The sequence below is a fragment of the Peromyscus californicus genome, unplaced genomic scaffold, assembly GCF_007827085.1.
Source record: "Peromyscus californicus insignis strain IS unplaced genomic scaffold, ASM782708v3 Scaffold_6__1_contigs__length_162567912, whole genome shotgun sequence".
NCBI classification, from domain to species: Eukaryota; Metazoa; Chordata; class Mammalia; order Rodentia; family Cricetidae; genus Peromyscus; species Peromyscus californicus.
The window spans coordinates 73,004,743-73,023,069 of NW_026294584.1; the positions used below are offsets into that span (position 1 = coordinate 73,004,743).

The 18,327-nt window shown below is 49.4% G+C and overlaps 1 protein-coding gene across 4 annotated transcripts in view; it reads left to right on the forward strand.

Moving 5' to 3' along the window:
- Mindy4 (MINDY lysine 48 deubiquitinase 4) overlaps positions 1 to 18,327 on the forward strand; it is a 135,647-nt gene that overhangs the window by 91,540 nt on the left and 25,780 nt on the right. For 3 of the 4 annotated variants that reach the window (XM_052719591.1, XM_052719590.1, XM_052719593.1), the window contains 3 exons: positions 5,815 to 5,995; positions 6,527 to 6,599; positions 16,731 to 17,130. In XM_052719591.1, coding sequence (XP_052575551.1) covers positions 5,815 to 5,995; positions 6,527 to 6,599; positions 16,731 to 16,779 — 303 coding nt within the window. In that variant the 3' untranslated portion in view covers positions 16,780 to 17,130. Of the gene's footprint in view, positions 1 to 5,814; positions 5,996 to 6,526; positions 6,600 to 16,730; positions 17,131 to 18,327 lie in introns of those variants that run through there. The other variant, XM_052719592.1, reaches the window with a different exon arrangement.

The window sequence follows — 18,327 nt, forward strand, 5'->3', positions numbered from 1 at the left end:
GCAGAGTGGGAGGGAGCTGGGATTTTGTCCCACCCTTCCTGCGTGACCTCTTATTTAGGATATGCTGTCTCTTGTTCATGGACCATGTAATGGACCTCTTTCTGACCCCCTATCTGAGTGACACCCCCGTCACGGAATGCAGATGTGTGAGAGAGGAAAGGGGACAGTTCCTCTCTGGTTGTGTTGCTGTCGGGAGTAAGGCAGCAGTTTGACCCTGTGGCCAAGGGGAAGCACTGAGAGCTTGGGAGGCTCCAATAGTCTCCAGCCTGACGGTCCATGGATTGAACAGGATGAGCTCGGCCGGTTTCATAGACTCTGTGCTAACCACGGTCCCCGATGTCTTCCTATGGTCCGGGCTGCCTGTGAAAAAAATAAACCATTGTGATTTGGTCAGTCGAGGGCAAATGATGGGAAAACCAGTCAAGATCACCCTGCACTCAGAATGAAGTGACGGTTGGAGAAACTTGGGGTCAAAGGCTGTTTTCTCATAGATTCCCGGAACCCGCATGGCCCCTTTGTTGGAGAAGCTGGGGAGTATTGTCCCCTGTGGGGAGTGGATACTTTCCTATGTTGTACCATGGCAAGCCCACTAAGGATGGAATTCTAGATGCCACCTCCTCTTTCTCTCAAGAAGTCATCAGGCTGGGTCTTGGCCTCTCCTTCCCCTAAAGGCCGAGCAGGGCCAGGAGCCTTCACCTTTTTGATATCACCTTTCCTGCCTTCTCTCCCTGGGGCACTAGGACCCTCCATCAGTCACATGGGACAGAGGAGCCCCAGGGAAGCTGAAAACTCAAGTCCAGGTCTGAACTGAGACAAGTTCTTGGCCTAGTCAGCCCCCTTTACTGGATAGCATTAATACAGCCACAAGGAAGACCCAGTATTTTAATATCATTGATCCTGAGACCACCTGCTTTCCATCCGGTCCCTTCACTAAGGCAGTATAATCTTTAAAACATAGTTCCAATCACACCATTCTGTGTTCAGAACCCTCCAGGGCCCTTCACTTTCCAGACTGTGAGTTACACTATGTTCACTAAAATTCGTGTCTGAAGTCCTGACCCCAGTACCTCTGAGCAGGACTGTATCTGGTGATGGTATTTAAGAAGGTGATTAAGTTAGAATGAGGTCACCAGGATGGCCCTAATCCAAACAACAGTGTCATCATAAGAAGAGATTAGGACATAGACACAGGGGGAGAAGACCTTGTGAGGCACAGAGGGGCCAGTTAGCCGAAGCCAGAGAGATGTGCCCAGGCAAACAATTCAGACAACACCTCGGTTGCAGACTGCTCCAGAATTTTGAGAAAATAAGTTTATGTTGTTTAAACCACACATTCTGTGGTGTTTGCTGTGGTGGCCTGGGCACAAGTAACTAATGCAGAGGCTAAAATCCCAAACTTGCCGTGAGCTGTGGGCCTTCCCAGAGCTGTGTGTGTTCTTCCTCTTCCCATGGCTCACCTGCTGATGCTGGGCCTTAGCTCCACCTGCCTCTGTGTGGTTAGGCCTTCCTCTGGGCCTCTGTGTATGCTGTCCCCTCCACCTGCCCTGCCTCCCCACCTCCTAAAGGGAGGCCTTTGTCACCTCTGTCATTCTTGTCATCCTCCAGCCAAGCACCTGGCTCCTTCGTAGACCTTTCCTTGATGTAAGCATCATATTTTATTGCCTTAGGATGGAATTTTCCTCACATTCAGCTGTGATGATCGCACACGACTCTAGTTAGTAGTAGGTCAGACTGGGTCAGCGTCTGCCTGTCTTGGTGATGTGAGAATGGTGACGGTGGTATGGTGGTGACGGTGGTGAGGTGCAGCACAGATATACTCGTTTGGTGACTCTGCCGTCTTCACCGATCTCATTTTCTCCCCATCGTCCCCATCGACTGTTGTGTTGCTGAGGATAAAGTGTGATCACATCAAATGAATGTCACTATTATAGACAGGAAAGTAATTCTGCTTGTGGTCAAGCAGAATTGAGAACAAGTGCCTGAATATAGCGATCCATACTGGCTAGGGCCATTCACTACCTCTGTGAGAGATTAAGACTCAGATTTTAACACCCCTGAGAACCAGCAGGATGGCTCAGTAGGTAAAAAGGATTGCTGCCAGGCCTGATGACCTGAGTTCAGTCCCCAGACCCCACATGGTGGGAGCAAAGGACTGGGTCCCTCAAGTTATTCTCTTGACTTTCACATACATGTCACTGCACATGTGTCCCCACACACGGATACAAAATAACTTCATGTTTAAGAAAATTTAAAAACATCCCTAAAGCACACGCCTTTAATCCCAGCACTTGGGAGGCAGAACCAGGGGGATCTCTGTGAGCTCGAGTCTAGCTTAGTCTACAGAGTAAGATCCAGGACAGGCACCAAAACTACACAGAGAAACCCTGCCTTGAAAAACAACAACAACAACAAAAATCCCTAAAATTTCATATGTGGATGCAGTAACCTATTCAGAAATAAACATAAGTTAACTAAGAATCATTAATCATCTTTTGAAAGTTTAGAAAGATGACCAGGAATAACACACACACACACACACACACACACACACACACACACACACACACACACACACACACAATAAAAAAGAGTCTTGATAAAGAGAATGCAAAACCTAAGAAGATACTTTTCAAAAATCCAAAATGTGAAAATACCAAGGAATAAAAGTAATACAAGATTTCTCAATCTTAACCAAGATAATACAAGATTTCTAAATGATTTCCTAAAATACATAAAAGATTAAAATAACAGAGTAAAATATCAAGTCTGGGCAGTGGTAAAGATACTGCTTTCCCTAAACTGAACATTGAAAGTCCCGAGTAGGACTGGGACATGAAACTCAGTGCAGAGCACTGGCCTCACACGCTCAAGATTCTAGCTCAGTGGTTCTCAACCTGTGGATTGTGACCCCTTTGGAGGTCGCATATCAGACATCCAGCATATCAAATTCTTACATTAAAATTCATAACAGTAGTAAAATTACAGTTATGAAGTAGCAATGAAAATAATTTTGTGGTTGGGGATCACCACAGAATGAGGAACTATATTAAAGGGTCGCAGCATTAGGAAGGTTGAGAACCACCATACTAGATTAAGACCCCAGCACTTCGAGGGAAAAAAAATCCCAAAGTTGTTTTTTTTTGTTTTTTTGAGACAGGGTTTTTCTTTGTAGACCTGGCTGTCCTGGAACTCACTCTGTAGACCAGGCTGACCTCAAACTCATAGTTGTACCTGCCTGCCTCTGCCTCCAAGTCCTAGGACTAAAGGTGTATGTGCCACCATTACCCGGCCCAAAGGGTTTTTAAAATAGTTTATCTAAGAAAGAAAAGTGCTCAGGAACAGCCAGACGGTTTTGAAATACATAATGAAATTTGCAACCTCCAGCAGATACAGTAAAGACTATAGTAATCAAAACATAAGGCATAGGAATAGACAGATGGATCAATGAAAAAATTGCCAGAAATAAAATTACACACATACACACAATGGCACAATGGCTGGGTTTCAAATTAATGGAGAAAGGTTAGTTCACTTAATGTAAAATGTTACAGGAGACCTGGGCTTGTGCTATATGTCTGTAATTCTAACACTCAGGAGGATCTAGATATTAAGGCTAGCCTGGGCTACATGTGGAAACTCTGTCTCACAACAACATACAACCAACTATCCCCCAAAACCAAAAACTAAAATAAACCCAACCAACAAAAATCCAGAGAATGTTGTAGCAATCGGTTGTTTATTTGATAAAAGTCTAGAAGTCCATCAGTCATTTGGCAAATAAATACATGAAAAATCACTCACATCACACTAGCAATCAAGACATGCAAATTACATTAAGTTCACAGTTTGTTAATCAGATCTACAAGAATGAGACGCAAAAGGCATAAAAGCTGACGGAAGGAAACTTGACAGCAAATTAAGACACAATCCTTGACCTCACAACGTTGACTCTGGAAGCTATTCTCCTGAGAAATAGTACATCCTATAGCACATTTACAGTTCAAAAGCTGCCCATTTGCATGTTCAGAATCAGGTCGTTGTTACTGACTTACACAGTATTGACAAAACTCACAGTATTTGAATGGCATTTAAAATAAAAATCTCAGGAGCTAGCTAGGAGTGTGGCTCGGTGGCAGAGCACAGGTTTACCACAATCGCCTGAGTTTATTTCTCAACACCAAGAAGTTTAAAAGTTCAGAACAATAAAAACAAACAGATAAATGCATTGTGATGGTGCAGCATGGCCCCCAGGAGAGAGCCTGGCCTGCACTAAGGGAATGGCACACCCAGCTCCCTTAGACCCCTACGGAAGTTTCTCTGGAAAATGTCTCCTCGTGGAAAAGGCTTGTGAATGAGTACACTCATTTATAAGCCCTCTGGGCAGTGTTTTGCTCTTAATCTTTTGACTGTTGTTTATAAATGGCAAGCTGCCCTCTGTCCCTCGTTTGGAAAATTCAGGAGCTGATGGCGCCCAGGCCTGCCAATGCCTGGCTTGAGGTTCCTTCCTTGCCTGTTGTGAGTACAGTCCCGGGCTGTGCCTCCCAAGAACACCTCTTTTGAGCACCGAAAGGGAGCTTTATTTTAGATAAGAAAGCAGCTAGCACTTGGCCAACATGGTCCTCCTGTGCTCCACTTGAACGGGCGAGTCCTTCACGGAGGACATTCTGAGCACACCCCCTCAGTCCCGAGTATCTCCAGCATTACCCCTGAGGTGGAATACCTCAGTATTCTGTGGTGGGCCCTAGAGCAAGTATGCCCTTCTCCCCATTGGAAAAAAATAGCTCTCATTCTTTCCTTAATCCACAACAGAGGCTGTAAACACCTGAGCAGCAAATATCTCCTCTGGGGGAGGCTGTGGATTAGGTGGGACCAGCTCAACATAGCTGAATAAACTAGTACAGGCAAGTGAGGTGCCACCTGGGGCACTTACAGATGAGTGTGTCAGGTGGCCTACCCAAGGGGTCATAAATAGAATAGGTCTTTGCAGGAAGCATTGTGCCAGTGTGCTGGAGGGGTCTGTGGTTTGTTCCCACACGTCCTTAGCCAGCTATGAGAGTCCCTGGCTGGGGACTTGCAGAGCGACTTTTTGGTCTGTGTGCCTGTGCTGCCCTGGCCTCACCCTCCAGACTCCCTCACCAAACAGCCCACTGCACCCTGAATATCTCCGACATTCACCCGACACCATGGGACTGCTCACTCATACCCTTCCCTCCTGGCTCCCCAGGGCTCCCAGGCCTACCTGTCTTCAATGCACAATTCTAGTTGAAGTCAGTGGAGGTCCTGAGGACCTCCATTTTTCAACCTTCAATTGTTCACACATTGGGCAGGCTCTTGGGAGGGGTGCATGTGGTGGCGTCACAAGGCAAAAGGTGGACTGTGGTGCTGTGGTTGAGGGGGCAGTTGCCCCCGGCAACCAGAAGGAGGCAGTGATGCCTGCTCACTGACCAGGCTGTTGGAGTGGTACAGCTCTTCCTAAGGGAAGACAGAGAATGGGAAGGCCCAGGGATTGGTGAGCTGCGTGGCTGTGAGGAGTGCAGCAAGAGTTAGTTAGGAGCCCATGGCTGAGCCCCACGCATGTGAGGTGTGGGAGAGACTGGAGGAGAAGAGACGGTTAGAGGACAGTGGACTGTGGCATGGCTGCCACCTGGAACCAATGCTGTGTGTGAATTCCCTGAGATCCTTGTTGTGAGGTGGCCTGCTCTAGAAGGTCTGGGCAGCAGGAGGGGCTTCCAGCATCACACCAAGGATCTCTGGGAATTCAGCCTCGCCTCGGCTGGTCAGCACATTGCGTCAGGTCTTTCCCTCCCGATTCAGGTTGGCTGCTTCCTGAAGACTCCGAGGTTCCCCATCTGGGTGGTCTGCAGTGAGAGCCACTTCAGCATCCTCTTCAGCCTCCAGCCAGAGCTCCTGTCCAACTGGAAGACGGAGCGGCTCTTTGACCTGTATTACTACGATGGCTTGGCCAACCAGCAGGAGGAGATTCGGCTGACTGTTGGTGAGATACCTTAACTGGTCGCCTCAGGGAGCCTCCAGGCTGCTCCAGAACCAGCCTTAACGTGCCTTCTTGAGATACTCATGGGGGCCAGAGAATGATGCTAGCCTGACCATCCTGCAAGAGAGGGCCGTGGATGGGCCTTGAGCACTTGATATTCGAAGGGTGGAAGGTAAAGTTAAGACCATATAGTGCCCTGTGAGCTTTGCTGATGGGTTTGGATTTGCTTTTAAGGAAGTAGGGAGTCACGGGAGGTTTTAGAGCAGGAGAATAATGAGACCACATGTGTTTTTAGGAAAAAAACTATTGTGGTAACTGAAGTAGGGCCTGGGTTTGGTGGAGGCTGGAGATGAGAGGCCAGTGCACTGTCTAGGTAAGAATCAATGACCAAGAAGGAGGGTAGATCCAGTTAAGATGGAGATGAGAGCATGATACTCAGAGGCTTGAGTTGGCTCCCTGGAGTTGCCTGTCCTGGACTCAGGGCGAGTGCATATCCTGAGATGATGTGAGTGCTTTTTTCTCCCTCTTCCCTAGATACCACCAAGACCAGCCCAGAGGACAGCTGCAGCGACCTTGTCCCTCCCCTTGAACTCTGTATCAGAACCAAGTGAGTGGGGCTGCCTCTAATGTTGTAAAACTCACCCTGAGGCTAGGATGTGCATTGACTGGGGACATTAGACCTATAGATAGACAAACAGCTTGGTGTTTGTCTGGGTGGCTTGATGGAGAGGGGTGTGGTCAGGTAATACCAAGCAGTTGATAAGACACTGGGATGGGGACTTACACACTTAAGCTGGTGTCTCCATGGGCTGAGGGAGAGAGAATGGAATAGAACTGGAAGAGGACATGGATAGTTAGGATGTGGTGGGTGGGGTAGGATGGCCATGGTGTGGTGGGGGTGGCTGCCCACAACAGCAGTACCTGCCTACCCTGGTGTGGTATAACCAGTCTGAACACTGAGCAGAGATGTCCCTGTCTCTAAGGCACTGGGTAGGTCCTTGAGACCTCATCCAGACTCTGCATTCAGGGAAGGTTGTGGCCCAGGCTAGAGTTGGGAAAAGCCTATCCCTTCCTTCCCTAAATATTTTGTTGTGCCCTAGGCTGGGGCTGTGCTCTGCAGAGCCTGTGGGCTGTTGCTGGTAGAAGCCTCTGGCTTACTTGGCCAGCTCTTCTCAAAGTCTGTAGTGATGGCTGGGAGACCTTAGTGTGTGGTAGAGAAGCATCGAGGAGCGTCTTGGGAGAGAGACAAGGTTCTGGTTGCTTTTCCAGGGATGTAGTGCATGTCATAGTGGTTCTGAGCATGAGTTCTGGAGCAAGGCTGCAGGCTGCCTGTGATACACTGGACTTCATTATCCGACTTACTCTGTCATCTGTAAAGTGGGGACAATGGCAGCTTGGAGCCCACATGGATAACTTTCTAGCATTAGCTTTCATTGTCATCATGCTTGGCACTCATGACTGATGCTGTCTCAAAAGGAATCTGTTTCCCTGACTTCGATGTGGCTGGGGTCAGAGCCACAGCCCAGCCCTGAGGGTCTGACCACCCGAAATACATATGGCGTACATGGAGTCCAGGCATGCTGCCCCTTGCAGACAAGCCTTTGGGACTGAGGAAGAGATCAGGGACTGTTTTGGCACTGTGGAAGTATCAGGAAGGGGAAATGGGAGGGTTACAGGCACATCCCCATTGTACCAGTTCCCTGCCCCCCCCCCCCCCCCCCCCCCCCCCGGGATACAGCATTCCTGTAGGGTCATAGGCTGGCTGTTTTCATCAGAGGATTAGGGGCACATGTGGGTCACTGTCCTTTCAAGTACAAAGGGCCACTCATTCAAGGTGATGAGTGAAGGGCTTTGAAGGGGAAAGGAGGTGACATTGGCCTTGGCATTTAGTGCAGGCTAGTACAGGAGGCCACAGGATGACTTTTCTGATGGAGAAGGGCCCCAGCTGTCCCCTAGGCACAGCCTCTTTCCTCCCAGACCACTGGGATGCGCCTTGATATCTCCTTTTGACTTTCTCTTTGTACCCCTCCCGCCAGTGGTAACCCTTAATCTCTTCACTGCCCTTTTTTGACAATAGATGGTTCCTGGTTGGCCAAGCAGCCCCCAGTCTTGATTGGCCTTCTGGAGCTCAGCCTCTTGGGCAGTTAGTTGTTTGAGAATGGCTCAGGGTTTTGGCCTGTCTTGAAGTAGCCCCTTGCCCTGAGGTGGCTGGCATGGAGTTCAGTTCAGAGTCATCGAGGGTGGACTTGGATCTCTTCTGTTGGTGCTTTTGTCTCTTGGGACGATGCCTAACCCATTCTATCCCGGTGACCCCTCGTGAGGGGAGCTGGAGAGCAGGTTGAGTTGGGGAGTGGTGCCTGGCTTTCCATGCCCTCACTTCTGCTCCCTGTCCTGGGCATAGCCCTGGCCTCTTCAAAAGTGCTTCCCAGTGTTTGTCATGGAGAGAAATATCACCATTTGTATAGCATCCAGGGTTAGGGACAGCAGGCCTAGGGACTTTGGGGATCCCAGACCCCATCCATCCCCAGGAAGCCTAGGGGAAGCCCATGTGAATTCTGGATTACTCACTGGGAAGTTGTCCCAGACATCAGCTCCTTTGCAGAATATGTTAGAACTGGAGCCTCCAGGGCACCCAGGGCCTCTGTGCTGAGGCCTGAGGATGTGAAACTTCAGTGTAGTTCCTAGTTGCTACTGGTACTACAGCCCTAGGACCACTTCAGAAAATATTCCTTCTTTCATTTGTGTTTAAAGTTTAAAGTGCGTGCGTGCGTGCGTGCGTGCGTGCGTGTGTGTGTGTGTGTGTGTGTGTGTGTGTGTGTGTGCATACATACCTATGCATACTGTGGAGGCCAGAAGAAGGCAGCAGGTATCCTCTCCTCACCAAATTTCTTTGAGGCAGGGTCTCTTGTTGAACTTGGGGCTCATTTTTCTTGGATAGTTTAGAGGCCAGCACGGCCCAGCAATACTCACATTGCAGCTGGAGATAGAGACATATGTGGGGCACCTGGATTATCATCTGGTGCAGGGATTTGAACTCTGGTCCTCATTGGTGCTCAGAAAGCCCTCTCTAGGCCCTAGAACTACTTTTCAGAAGTGCTGGTTAATGATGGGTAAGGGCCTCCCCGGCCCCATCTGTGTCCATCTGCCTTGTGAACCTGCCTTTGGGAGTCAGTTACCAAGGAAGGTACCAAGCCTGAATGATAACCAGAGGCCAGGGAACTTTATTCTAACAACAAGTTTTGGCCTGCTTTACTTTCTCGTTACATTTGCCATGGTGGGTCTACCTGGCCAGTTACCATGGGAGCTCTTTCCCAGAGTTTTTCCCAGAATGATTGCCGGAAGGCTGAGTGGGTGAGTGAAGAATGGAATGGTTGGGTCCCTGTCCCCTCGATTCATCAGATAACAAGCCACTGTAATGGGAAACAGCAGGCCAGGAATCCTAGTCCAAGGGGGTTGAATTACAAAGGCTTTGTGTTTTGTTCTTGCTGCAGATTCTCAAACAGCTCAAAGGAGGAACTTGGGAAAGTGGCCTCTGAGGTCACTGTGAGGACCTGCTAGAATGGTCTGGGCTATAGGGTTGAGGTGAGGGGGTGAATCCTGCTGCCTGTAGACCTGCCTTAGAGTACAGCTGGTGCCATAGCCCATGCTCAGGTCACTGCCAAAACCAGAGTCAGATTTCAAATACATGGTGAGATGCAGCTGAGTGTTCCGAATCCTCCTGTCCATGGATGAAAAGAGTGGCTAGCTGGAGCACCTAGTGGGCGGGGGCAGCTTCCTTCTCCTCATGCCAACTCTCACGGAAGCTCTGGTCTTGAGTCTTTAGAAGAAACAGCTGGATAAGAACCACTTCCCACTCTAAGGGAGTCAGTGGAAGTCAAGTTGAGAATCAACCCTGATCCAATCCAGACGAAGATGACTTCTTATCCTTACGTCCAGCCTTGCTGCTCTGCAGGAACTGGTGACCTACCCTACAGGATGGACCTATCACATATCTGGCCATCTGGCGATGGGCTTAGTCCACAGAGGGGTGCCCAGACACCCCTCAATCTAGCCCTTTCTTTAATAGATGGGGAGGTATAGGTTGTACAGTCACTTTGAGTCACCAGCAGCGTAGACTCTCACTGTCCCAGCCCGGTGGTCGGTGACCGAGCAGACAGTGTGATTTCCTGCCACCTGGCTGTGTGGTCACGGAGGCATTGCACAAGCCCAGACTCCGGGTTTTGCCTTCAGAGAACAGCATCCTAATTAGAAACATCGCGAGGTCTCTGTGCTGTCCCTGCCCTGAATGATGCACATCTCAGCCCCACAGAGTGTCTTGTCACCTTTGCTGTGGCGGGAATGTGGGGTCCATCCCTTGCCCCTCCCCCTGCTCTTCTGAAACCACGTCAGCCAAGCCAGACTCTTTGGGGGTCATTTCTAACAGCACACACTGACCTCTCCCAGGCTTCCATCCTCACTGGAGTGCGAGAAAAATGAAACAGTTGTCAGCAGGCCAGAGAGGGGAGGAAAGAGCTCATAACCGGGCCTGGAGCTAGGGCCCAGATGTTTCTGTTTGGAGCTTCAGACAAGAGATGGAGACTGCTTCCAGCCAGGGTCAGTGTTTCTGAGGTCCGGGAGAGCACCTACCTTCCTTAGGGATGCCCTGCCCTCCTGTGCACCCCACTTCTCTCCTGCTGGTGCCCGTGCCTGGGCTCCCCATTCACAGTGCCCCTTAGCCACAGCAGGGGCTTTCCCTGGCATCCCACTGTCTGTGTCAAACACACTCTTGTGATGTGCTGCTGTCCACATATTCCTCCTCCGCCCTGGCTTGTCACATCCTACGGTTTGTCCTCCTGAACTTAGTTCAGTCCATCTGTCAGTCAGGTATCACTACCTCTTTCCTGAGCTGCTGTGAGAAAGTAGAACCACAGAAGATTCCCTGACCTTTATAAGGGGGCTCTGAACCTCTGGGGAAAGGCAGGCAGGAAAGGAATCAGATGGGGAGAAGGCATGGGGGTGGGTACAGGACAGTGTGCTGAGTCGTGTAAAGAGTGAATAAAGACCTGGATTTCCATGTGGGGGTCTGGGGAGGCAGTGGGCTCTAGAGTCGATGTATAAGAGGAGAGCTGGGGTAAAGGAGTGTCCCCATACCTCAGAACTCTGGGCGACAGGTGATATCAGCCCTTTCTGAGCCTAACACAAGTGCTGAGAACCACCTCCAAGCCAGATGTCTTCTGCAAGGGGCCTGGATCTGAGCCTAGAGAAGGTTGGGTATGCCAGGGGAAGGACTGGCCATGGCCACAGGTGGCAGGGAGCATGCAGGGCTAGCTCTAGAACCACTTGCAATTCAGGATGGCGCAAGGGACAGAAACGTGCGCAAAGCTGTCTGGAAGATCAAGGCCAGCAAAAGAACTCCTGGGTGTATCTTCCACAGTCTGGAGCATTGAAACCAGCCTGCCTGCCTTGTGCTGCCGCCTCACATGGGCCCTTTTCCTATGTGAAGTCCATCGGGTTTGGCAGTGGTCTGATTCAGTTCAGACTGGAGCCAACTGTGCTGCCGTGATCGCCCTGAGGCTGGGGGAGGGAGTGTTTGCATGCCATGGCTCTCTCTGGTGAGGTTGCCATTGGCTTTGAGCTCAAAGCTCAACTATTAAGTTGGTGGTCCTTGGTCGGGTGGTTTTTCACCTTTGGGATTATTTGGCAGTCTTGAAACACTTTCGGCAATTATAGTCAGGGAAAAGAGCACAAAATGTCCCATAGTGAGCAAAACAGCTCCCACACCAGAACTGTCCAGTGCCAAGGTGCTTTGAAGTGCACTGTCTGCCTGCCTCCTGAGTTACTGCTGCTGACAGCCTGGGCCGTTGACTCCCGCTGCAGCTTCGGGCACCTCTCCGTCTCCCCCATTCACTTCTCTGCAGCCCTTCTTCATTCAGACCCACTGTCCTGCTCAGCCCTTCCTGCACTCCAGACGGCTGATTCCTCATATCATAGCGAAGTGCTTCTCTCCGCGGCCTTTGCACCTGGCCAGAATGGGAGGGATCGTTTCCTCGTGAATGGCTTCAAAACCAACCATAGACCCAGCAGCGTGCCAACGAGGCTTCGTGACTGGTGTGACACAGATGTTCGGTGACTGGTGAATGTGACTCACCCTGCACTGAAGCCAAACCCCATTTTGTCTGTCAGGAGCTCATGGGAGAGCTTAGGTTTGCCTCCCACGGGGAAGGTAGAGTCTGGGGGTTGAGTGGGTATGAAGAGGATGACAGTCTAGACCTTGGGGACCAGGCTGAAGGAGGATCTGTCCCTCTTCATTGTGTCTCCTTTTTGTCACTGTTTGTTTGGGAATCTGCATTTAAAATGTGTGTTTCAGGGTTGTTTTTTAAAGATTCATTTATTTATTTTATGTATATGGGTGTTTTGTCTACATGTGCATCTGTACACCAGAAGGCATTGGATCCCGTGGGGTTACAGTTACAGAAAGTTGTGAGCCAACAGGGGAGTGTTGGAAATTGAACCCAGGACCTCCAGAAGAGCAGCCAGTGTTAAGAGCAGCCAGTGTTCTCAACCACTGAGCCATCACTTCAGGCCCTTAAGATGTGTTCTTGGTACCCAAGACTTTGCTGCTTATATACAAATCTTACTAGAACAGTAAAAGGATTTTTAATGGTGTACTTTCAGAGCTGCAGAGATGATCAGGAAGAGAAAATTAAAACTTTCAAATAGCATTATATTGTTACAGATCACTGAATCACTACTAACTCAGTATCTGCAGTAGATCAGCCTGCCTTTCAGAACGTAGGCCCAGCACTGCTCTACCATACCTGCTCATGTGTGTGCCAGTTAGAGCAGGGACCATTTCCCCTGCTCATAGACCTGTGCTGCCTCCCCTGGGACCTCATGAGATCCAACCCCCAAGTCTTACCAACAGAAGACTCCTCATGTAACAGTCAATTTCTCCAAGTTCTGTCAGGTTGCCCACCAGGAGAGTGGCTCTGACTACCACTCAGACAGTGGAATGCAATGTGGACACCTTCCATCAAAGTGGGTGTGTTCTGTCTAAGTGAACAAACTTGGTAAGAGTCCCCTGGCTCTACCTGACCTACAAGAAGCTTGGGAAGTGGTCCAGAGCAAGAGAGATCGCTGAGCCACCCAGGTCTCCCACATCTAGTAGATTATGAGACCGCCCCTTGGGGTTCTCCTGCTGATGTTTAGGAAGGATGCAGGCAATGTTGAATGTGAGTTTGTTGGCATTTGTTTCCAAACACAGGTTAGGCTGGACCTTATACGGCAATTCTGCCGGCACTGGGTTTTGAAAGACCTCCTTTTGAAGTTGTTTCTGAGTACTGTGAGCAAAGCAGAACCAAATGCCTGTCCTGCAGGCAGTTAGGGACGGACTGCCAGAAAGCTGCATGACCCTAGCGGGTGAGGTCTTCCAGCATTGCTGGGTGCCACCAAATGACACCAAAGAGAACACAGAACTTTGGGGACAGTTCCTCAAATGAATATTTATGCCTAAGCTGGTTTTCCCCACCTACCTATTCTAGCCTTTTAAATAGACTGGGTTTTTAAAAAAATTTTATTATTAAGAAATGTTCTATTCTTGTTACATACCAACCACAGATCCCCCTCTCCTCCCTCCTCCTGCCCCCCAGCCTTCCCCCACAACCCACCCCCCATTTCCACCTCCTCCAAGGCAAGGTCTCCCATGGGGAGTCAGCGGAGCCTGGTACATTCAGTTGAGGCAGGTCCAAGCCCTCCCCCTGCACCAAGGCACTCAAGGTGTCCCATTATAGACACTGGGCTCCTAAAAGCTTGCTAATGCACCAGGGATGGATCCTGATCCCACTGCCTGGGGGCCTCCTAAACAGTTCAAACTAAATAACTGTGTCACCTATCCAGAGGGCCTAGTCCAGTACTATGGGGGCGCCACAGCTATTGGTCCACAGTTACTCCATTTCTACTAGTTCGGCTGGTCGTCTCTGTACGTTTCCCCATCATGATCTCGATGTCCCTTGCTCATAGAATTCCTCCTCTCTCTCATCAGTTGGACTTTTGGCCGTAGATCTCTGCATCTGCTTCCGTCAGTCACTGGATGAGGGCTCTATGATGACAGTTAGGGTATTGACTAATCTGATTACTGGAGTAGGCCATTTCAGGCACCCTCTCGACTATTGCTAGTCGTCTAAGGTGGGGTCATCCTTGTGGATTCCTGGGAACTTCCCTAGCACCCTGTTTCTCCCTGTTCCCATGATACCTTCATTTATCCTGGTATCTCTTTCCTTGCTCTCGTCCCTGTTCCAGCTCGACCCTCCCGTTCCCTTATGTTCTCATCCCCATCCTTTGCCCTCCATCACCTCCCCTCACTCACAGTTTGCTCATGGAGATCTCATCTATTTCTCCTTCGCTGGGTGATCTATGTGTCCCTCTTAGGGTCCTCCTTGTTAGCTAGCTTCTCTGGAGCTGTGGGTTGTTAGACTGTTTTTTTTACAAACATTCAGATGCCCGGCTTTTCTGGAACATTGACTCGGGTGTACGTTAGGGCAGCCTTCTGTCTTACACAGGACTTTCTCACATCCTCAGTGCTTTGGGAAGTATATCTTATCCCTGTTGTGTCCTGGTGGGGCTAGAATGTGATGTTAATTGTTCCTGTGTGACTGTGTGCAACTTCTGTCTTCCACCCTGAAGAGCGTCCTATGGGAGAAAGAGGCGCAGAATTACAACCAAGATTTGTTGTTGTTGTTTTTCTGCAAATGACAAGAACTCTCTCTTTTTTTTTTAATGGGAAATGGGATGATGTAAAACAGAATATATGAAACAGGGGAAATACAGTTTCTACATCTACCAAGAAGCTGCTTATAATCTACAGGAAAGTGAGTTAGAAGACAGAGTGAGTATGAATCCTGCTACCTCTAGAACAGTGTTATTTTCAGCCTAAAAACTAGAGATACTGAGGCAGCAGTTCAGAGAGCTGGAGAAGACAAGGAGCAGCCTCGGAGGAAGGAAGTGGGAGTTGAGTTGGAAGATGGGCTAATAAGGGTGAGGAACATTGGGTCCAAGATGAGCCATTCAATTGTCACTCCCTAAAAATAGGGAGGTTTCAGGACCACCTGAGAATATAAAAATCTGAGGATGCTTAAATATCTTCTATAAAATAACATAGTATTTACATATGGCCCACACATCTTTCTGTATAGTTTAGTCTCTGGATACTTACAATATCTAATATGGAAACACTTGTTATACTATATTATTTACAGAATAATAACAAGGAAAGTCAGGCTGTACATGTTCAGTACAGGCTAGTTTCTTGGCTTGTGAAGGGTGTGTTTTGGTTGCTGCTGTTTCTGGTTCTACAGATGATTGATCTGTGGGTGGGAAACCAGTGTGTTTGAGTTGTGTTCATAGTGCTGTGACCACAGTACCTAACAGAAACAACTTAAAGGAGAGAGATTTTGCTTGGTTCATGGTTTTTGGGGTTCAGCCCGTCTGGGTGGGGAGGGCATGCATAGTAAAGCAGCTTGGTTTTAGTGGAAAGATCATGTGATGGAGGATGTTCACATCATGGTAGACCAGAAAACCGAGTCTGACCGGAGCCAGAGGTTGGGTATCATCTCCAGAGACTTACTACTAGTGACGTCACTTCCTGAAGGTTCCACAGCCTCCCAAAATGGCACCACCAAGAATTCAAACCATGAGCCTGTGGGGGACATTTCAAATTCCAGTCATATCTCTGTGGATAGATAGGGCCTGCTGCTCCTGGTCATTCTGTTGGGAAGTGCTGCATGCAGTGTTACTCTACGAGAACCTGTTTTCTTTCTTGCTGAGGTTCCCATCTTGGGAACTTAGGCTTTCCCAGAGAGTTACTGAATTAAAACAAGTACAGCTTCTCATTTTCCCTTGCCTGTGGCAGTTGTGATTTGGACTTGACCTCTGGATTTGAAACATGATGTTGGTTCCCTCTCTAATAAACTTCATACACCGTGAACACGTCATTAAGCCCCAGTCTCCTGACTGCCCAATAGTGCTGTCTGGCAACATGCATATTCTAATTTGTGTTGTCTTAGGATGCGTGTATATGCAGACTACCTCTAGTGGTGGATTTGCATAGATTCTCCATCTGCTATAAATGTGATTCCCATTAATTGTTGGGAAAATCAACTCTATGGATTAGAATTGGGTGTTAGGAAATCCCCTGGTCTCACCAACAATAACTGTCCCATTGGATCTGAGATACTACCATTTACCTACCTAGTTTTCCTTAAGCTTTATTTACAAATCAGTTTTCAAAACCTGTCTTGTTCCTGTGGAACTCACAGACCTCAGTAGCTCCTGTGGCACATAGAGAAATGCCCTGGTCTGTTTTCAGCTCTCCAGCCTCCTCTGCACCTCTTTCCCTGCCTTTCTGGCTCCTCTTCTGGACCTTGGCCATCCCAGAATATCGGTTTCCCTGATTCCACAGGTGCCCCTGAAGGGCCGTTGTCAGGCACTGTTGGACAAGAGCTGGGTCCCCATTTCCTTGGATGCCATAAACCGTTAGAAAGCTGTAGTACCAGCACCAGGCACAGTCAGCTGTGACACAAATGGACAAGTTGCCTGTCACCTCTGCCTTCCCTATTATTACCAGGTCCTGGGGTGTCTGCTCTGCATGCCATATGGGTGTTTAGGTTGGGCAAAGTGGAAATCTAGTGGGCAGGGTGGAGTCCTCAAGGCCTCCTTCCGGGGCCCCTGCAGCTCTAACACTCTCCTGTCACTCTCTTCATAGATGGAAGGGGGCATCTGTGAGCTGGAATGGCTCAGACCCCATCCTGTGACCCTTGGATACATCAAGCTCTGGCTTCAGCACTCATCCCTGGGATGACCCCTGGACCCCAGGTCTTAGGGTCAAGTCTCTCAGAGGAGCCCTCCTGCCTGAGTTTGCATGGCCACAGAAGCATACAGAGCGTTCCAGTTTCTTCTGTGAAGGGCTGTGGTAGGGCCCGGTGCACTGCTGAGGTCCCCTCCTGACACAGCTGTGACTGCCAAAGACAAGAGGGCCGTCAAAGACCCTGCCTTTCATCTGCATCCCTCCTGGACAGCCCTCTCTCCAAGGCCTCTGGTGTAGCTGGCCTTGGGGACTCTGGACACTTGTTACTACAGTTTCCATAAAGCAAAAGTCAAGTCTATGACCCCGGCCGAGACTTTGTGGTTCATTAGTGTGAGGGGAGCACAGATCTGTTCTCATCGTGGCTAAGGTGGGACAGCGAGGTGGAGGCCCCCCAGCAGGCAAAGTATCTCCTAGCCAAGATCTGAGGACAAGCCCTGCCCTTTGTCTCAAGGATGCCCTTGTTGGGTCCCCTGGTCTCTCTGTTTTCTGCAGGAGCAGCGTAGTCTAAGATACAAGCTATGTAGTCTGCTGTCCAAGAGTAGCCCAAACCCTAGAGAGCCCACACCAGGGAGACCTGTTTCTCCTATGAGGCCACATGAGGATGGGGTGAGCCTAGAAGGAGGCTGGAATGGGCAGGGCTAGAAAGCTGCCCAGGGAGTGACTTTTTGGCCATGCACGTGAGCCAAGAAGATAAGGATAAGCAGAGGGATCAAGTGTAGACTTCCCTATGGCTATGGGGAGAACTGACTGCCAGTATGAGTGGGCAGGGCTTTGGAAGTACTCACATTGCAGAATAAGGAGAGAGGTTGCATGGGAAAATGGTATGTTCTGCATTTCGCTTACTACGTTGGTGTACATCCTGTGACTTTCATCAAGGAGTGTGATAAAGCTGCAGTGGGAGGCTGGGGCATAACTACGGGAGTGTCTGGATCAAAGCCAGAGTCCAGGGCTACTCACAGCAGTTCACAAGAGGGACCTGGGGCAAAGTTCCAGCCCTCAAAGTCCCTGTCATATGGCTATCCAGGTAAGAAACTAGGACTAAAATAATGATGAAGCCAGCAGGTGCCTCCACCCCTAGCTCAGGGGCCATGAAGAGATGGGTGCTTACACACAGGTGTCAAGAGAGGCATACGGGAGTTGTGGATGCTTTATGTCAGCCCATCTTTGGCCTCCATGTGTCCCCATGTGGTTTAGGAGCCAGGCTGCTCTAGGGCTGTTTCCTCTACTGTAAGAATACGCCCTCCTTTTTAGGGAGTTGGGGATTTGGTGGGGACAACTACAGAGCTTGTCTTGTGTTTCTCTGGATAGGGCACACGCTGTGTCCCAACTGCAGATCTTTGGGGCGACAGGGAGGAGTCAGCCATGCCATAGGAGAATGGGAGGGCGGGGCTGGCTGTGTCCTGTACCAGGCTCCCTTGGGGCTTGCTGTGTAAACTTTAGTGGCCATTCACAGCAGGTTCCCAGTAGAAATGCTTCCTATATCTCCTTGAAATGT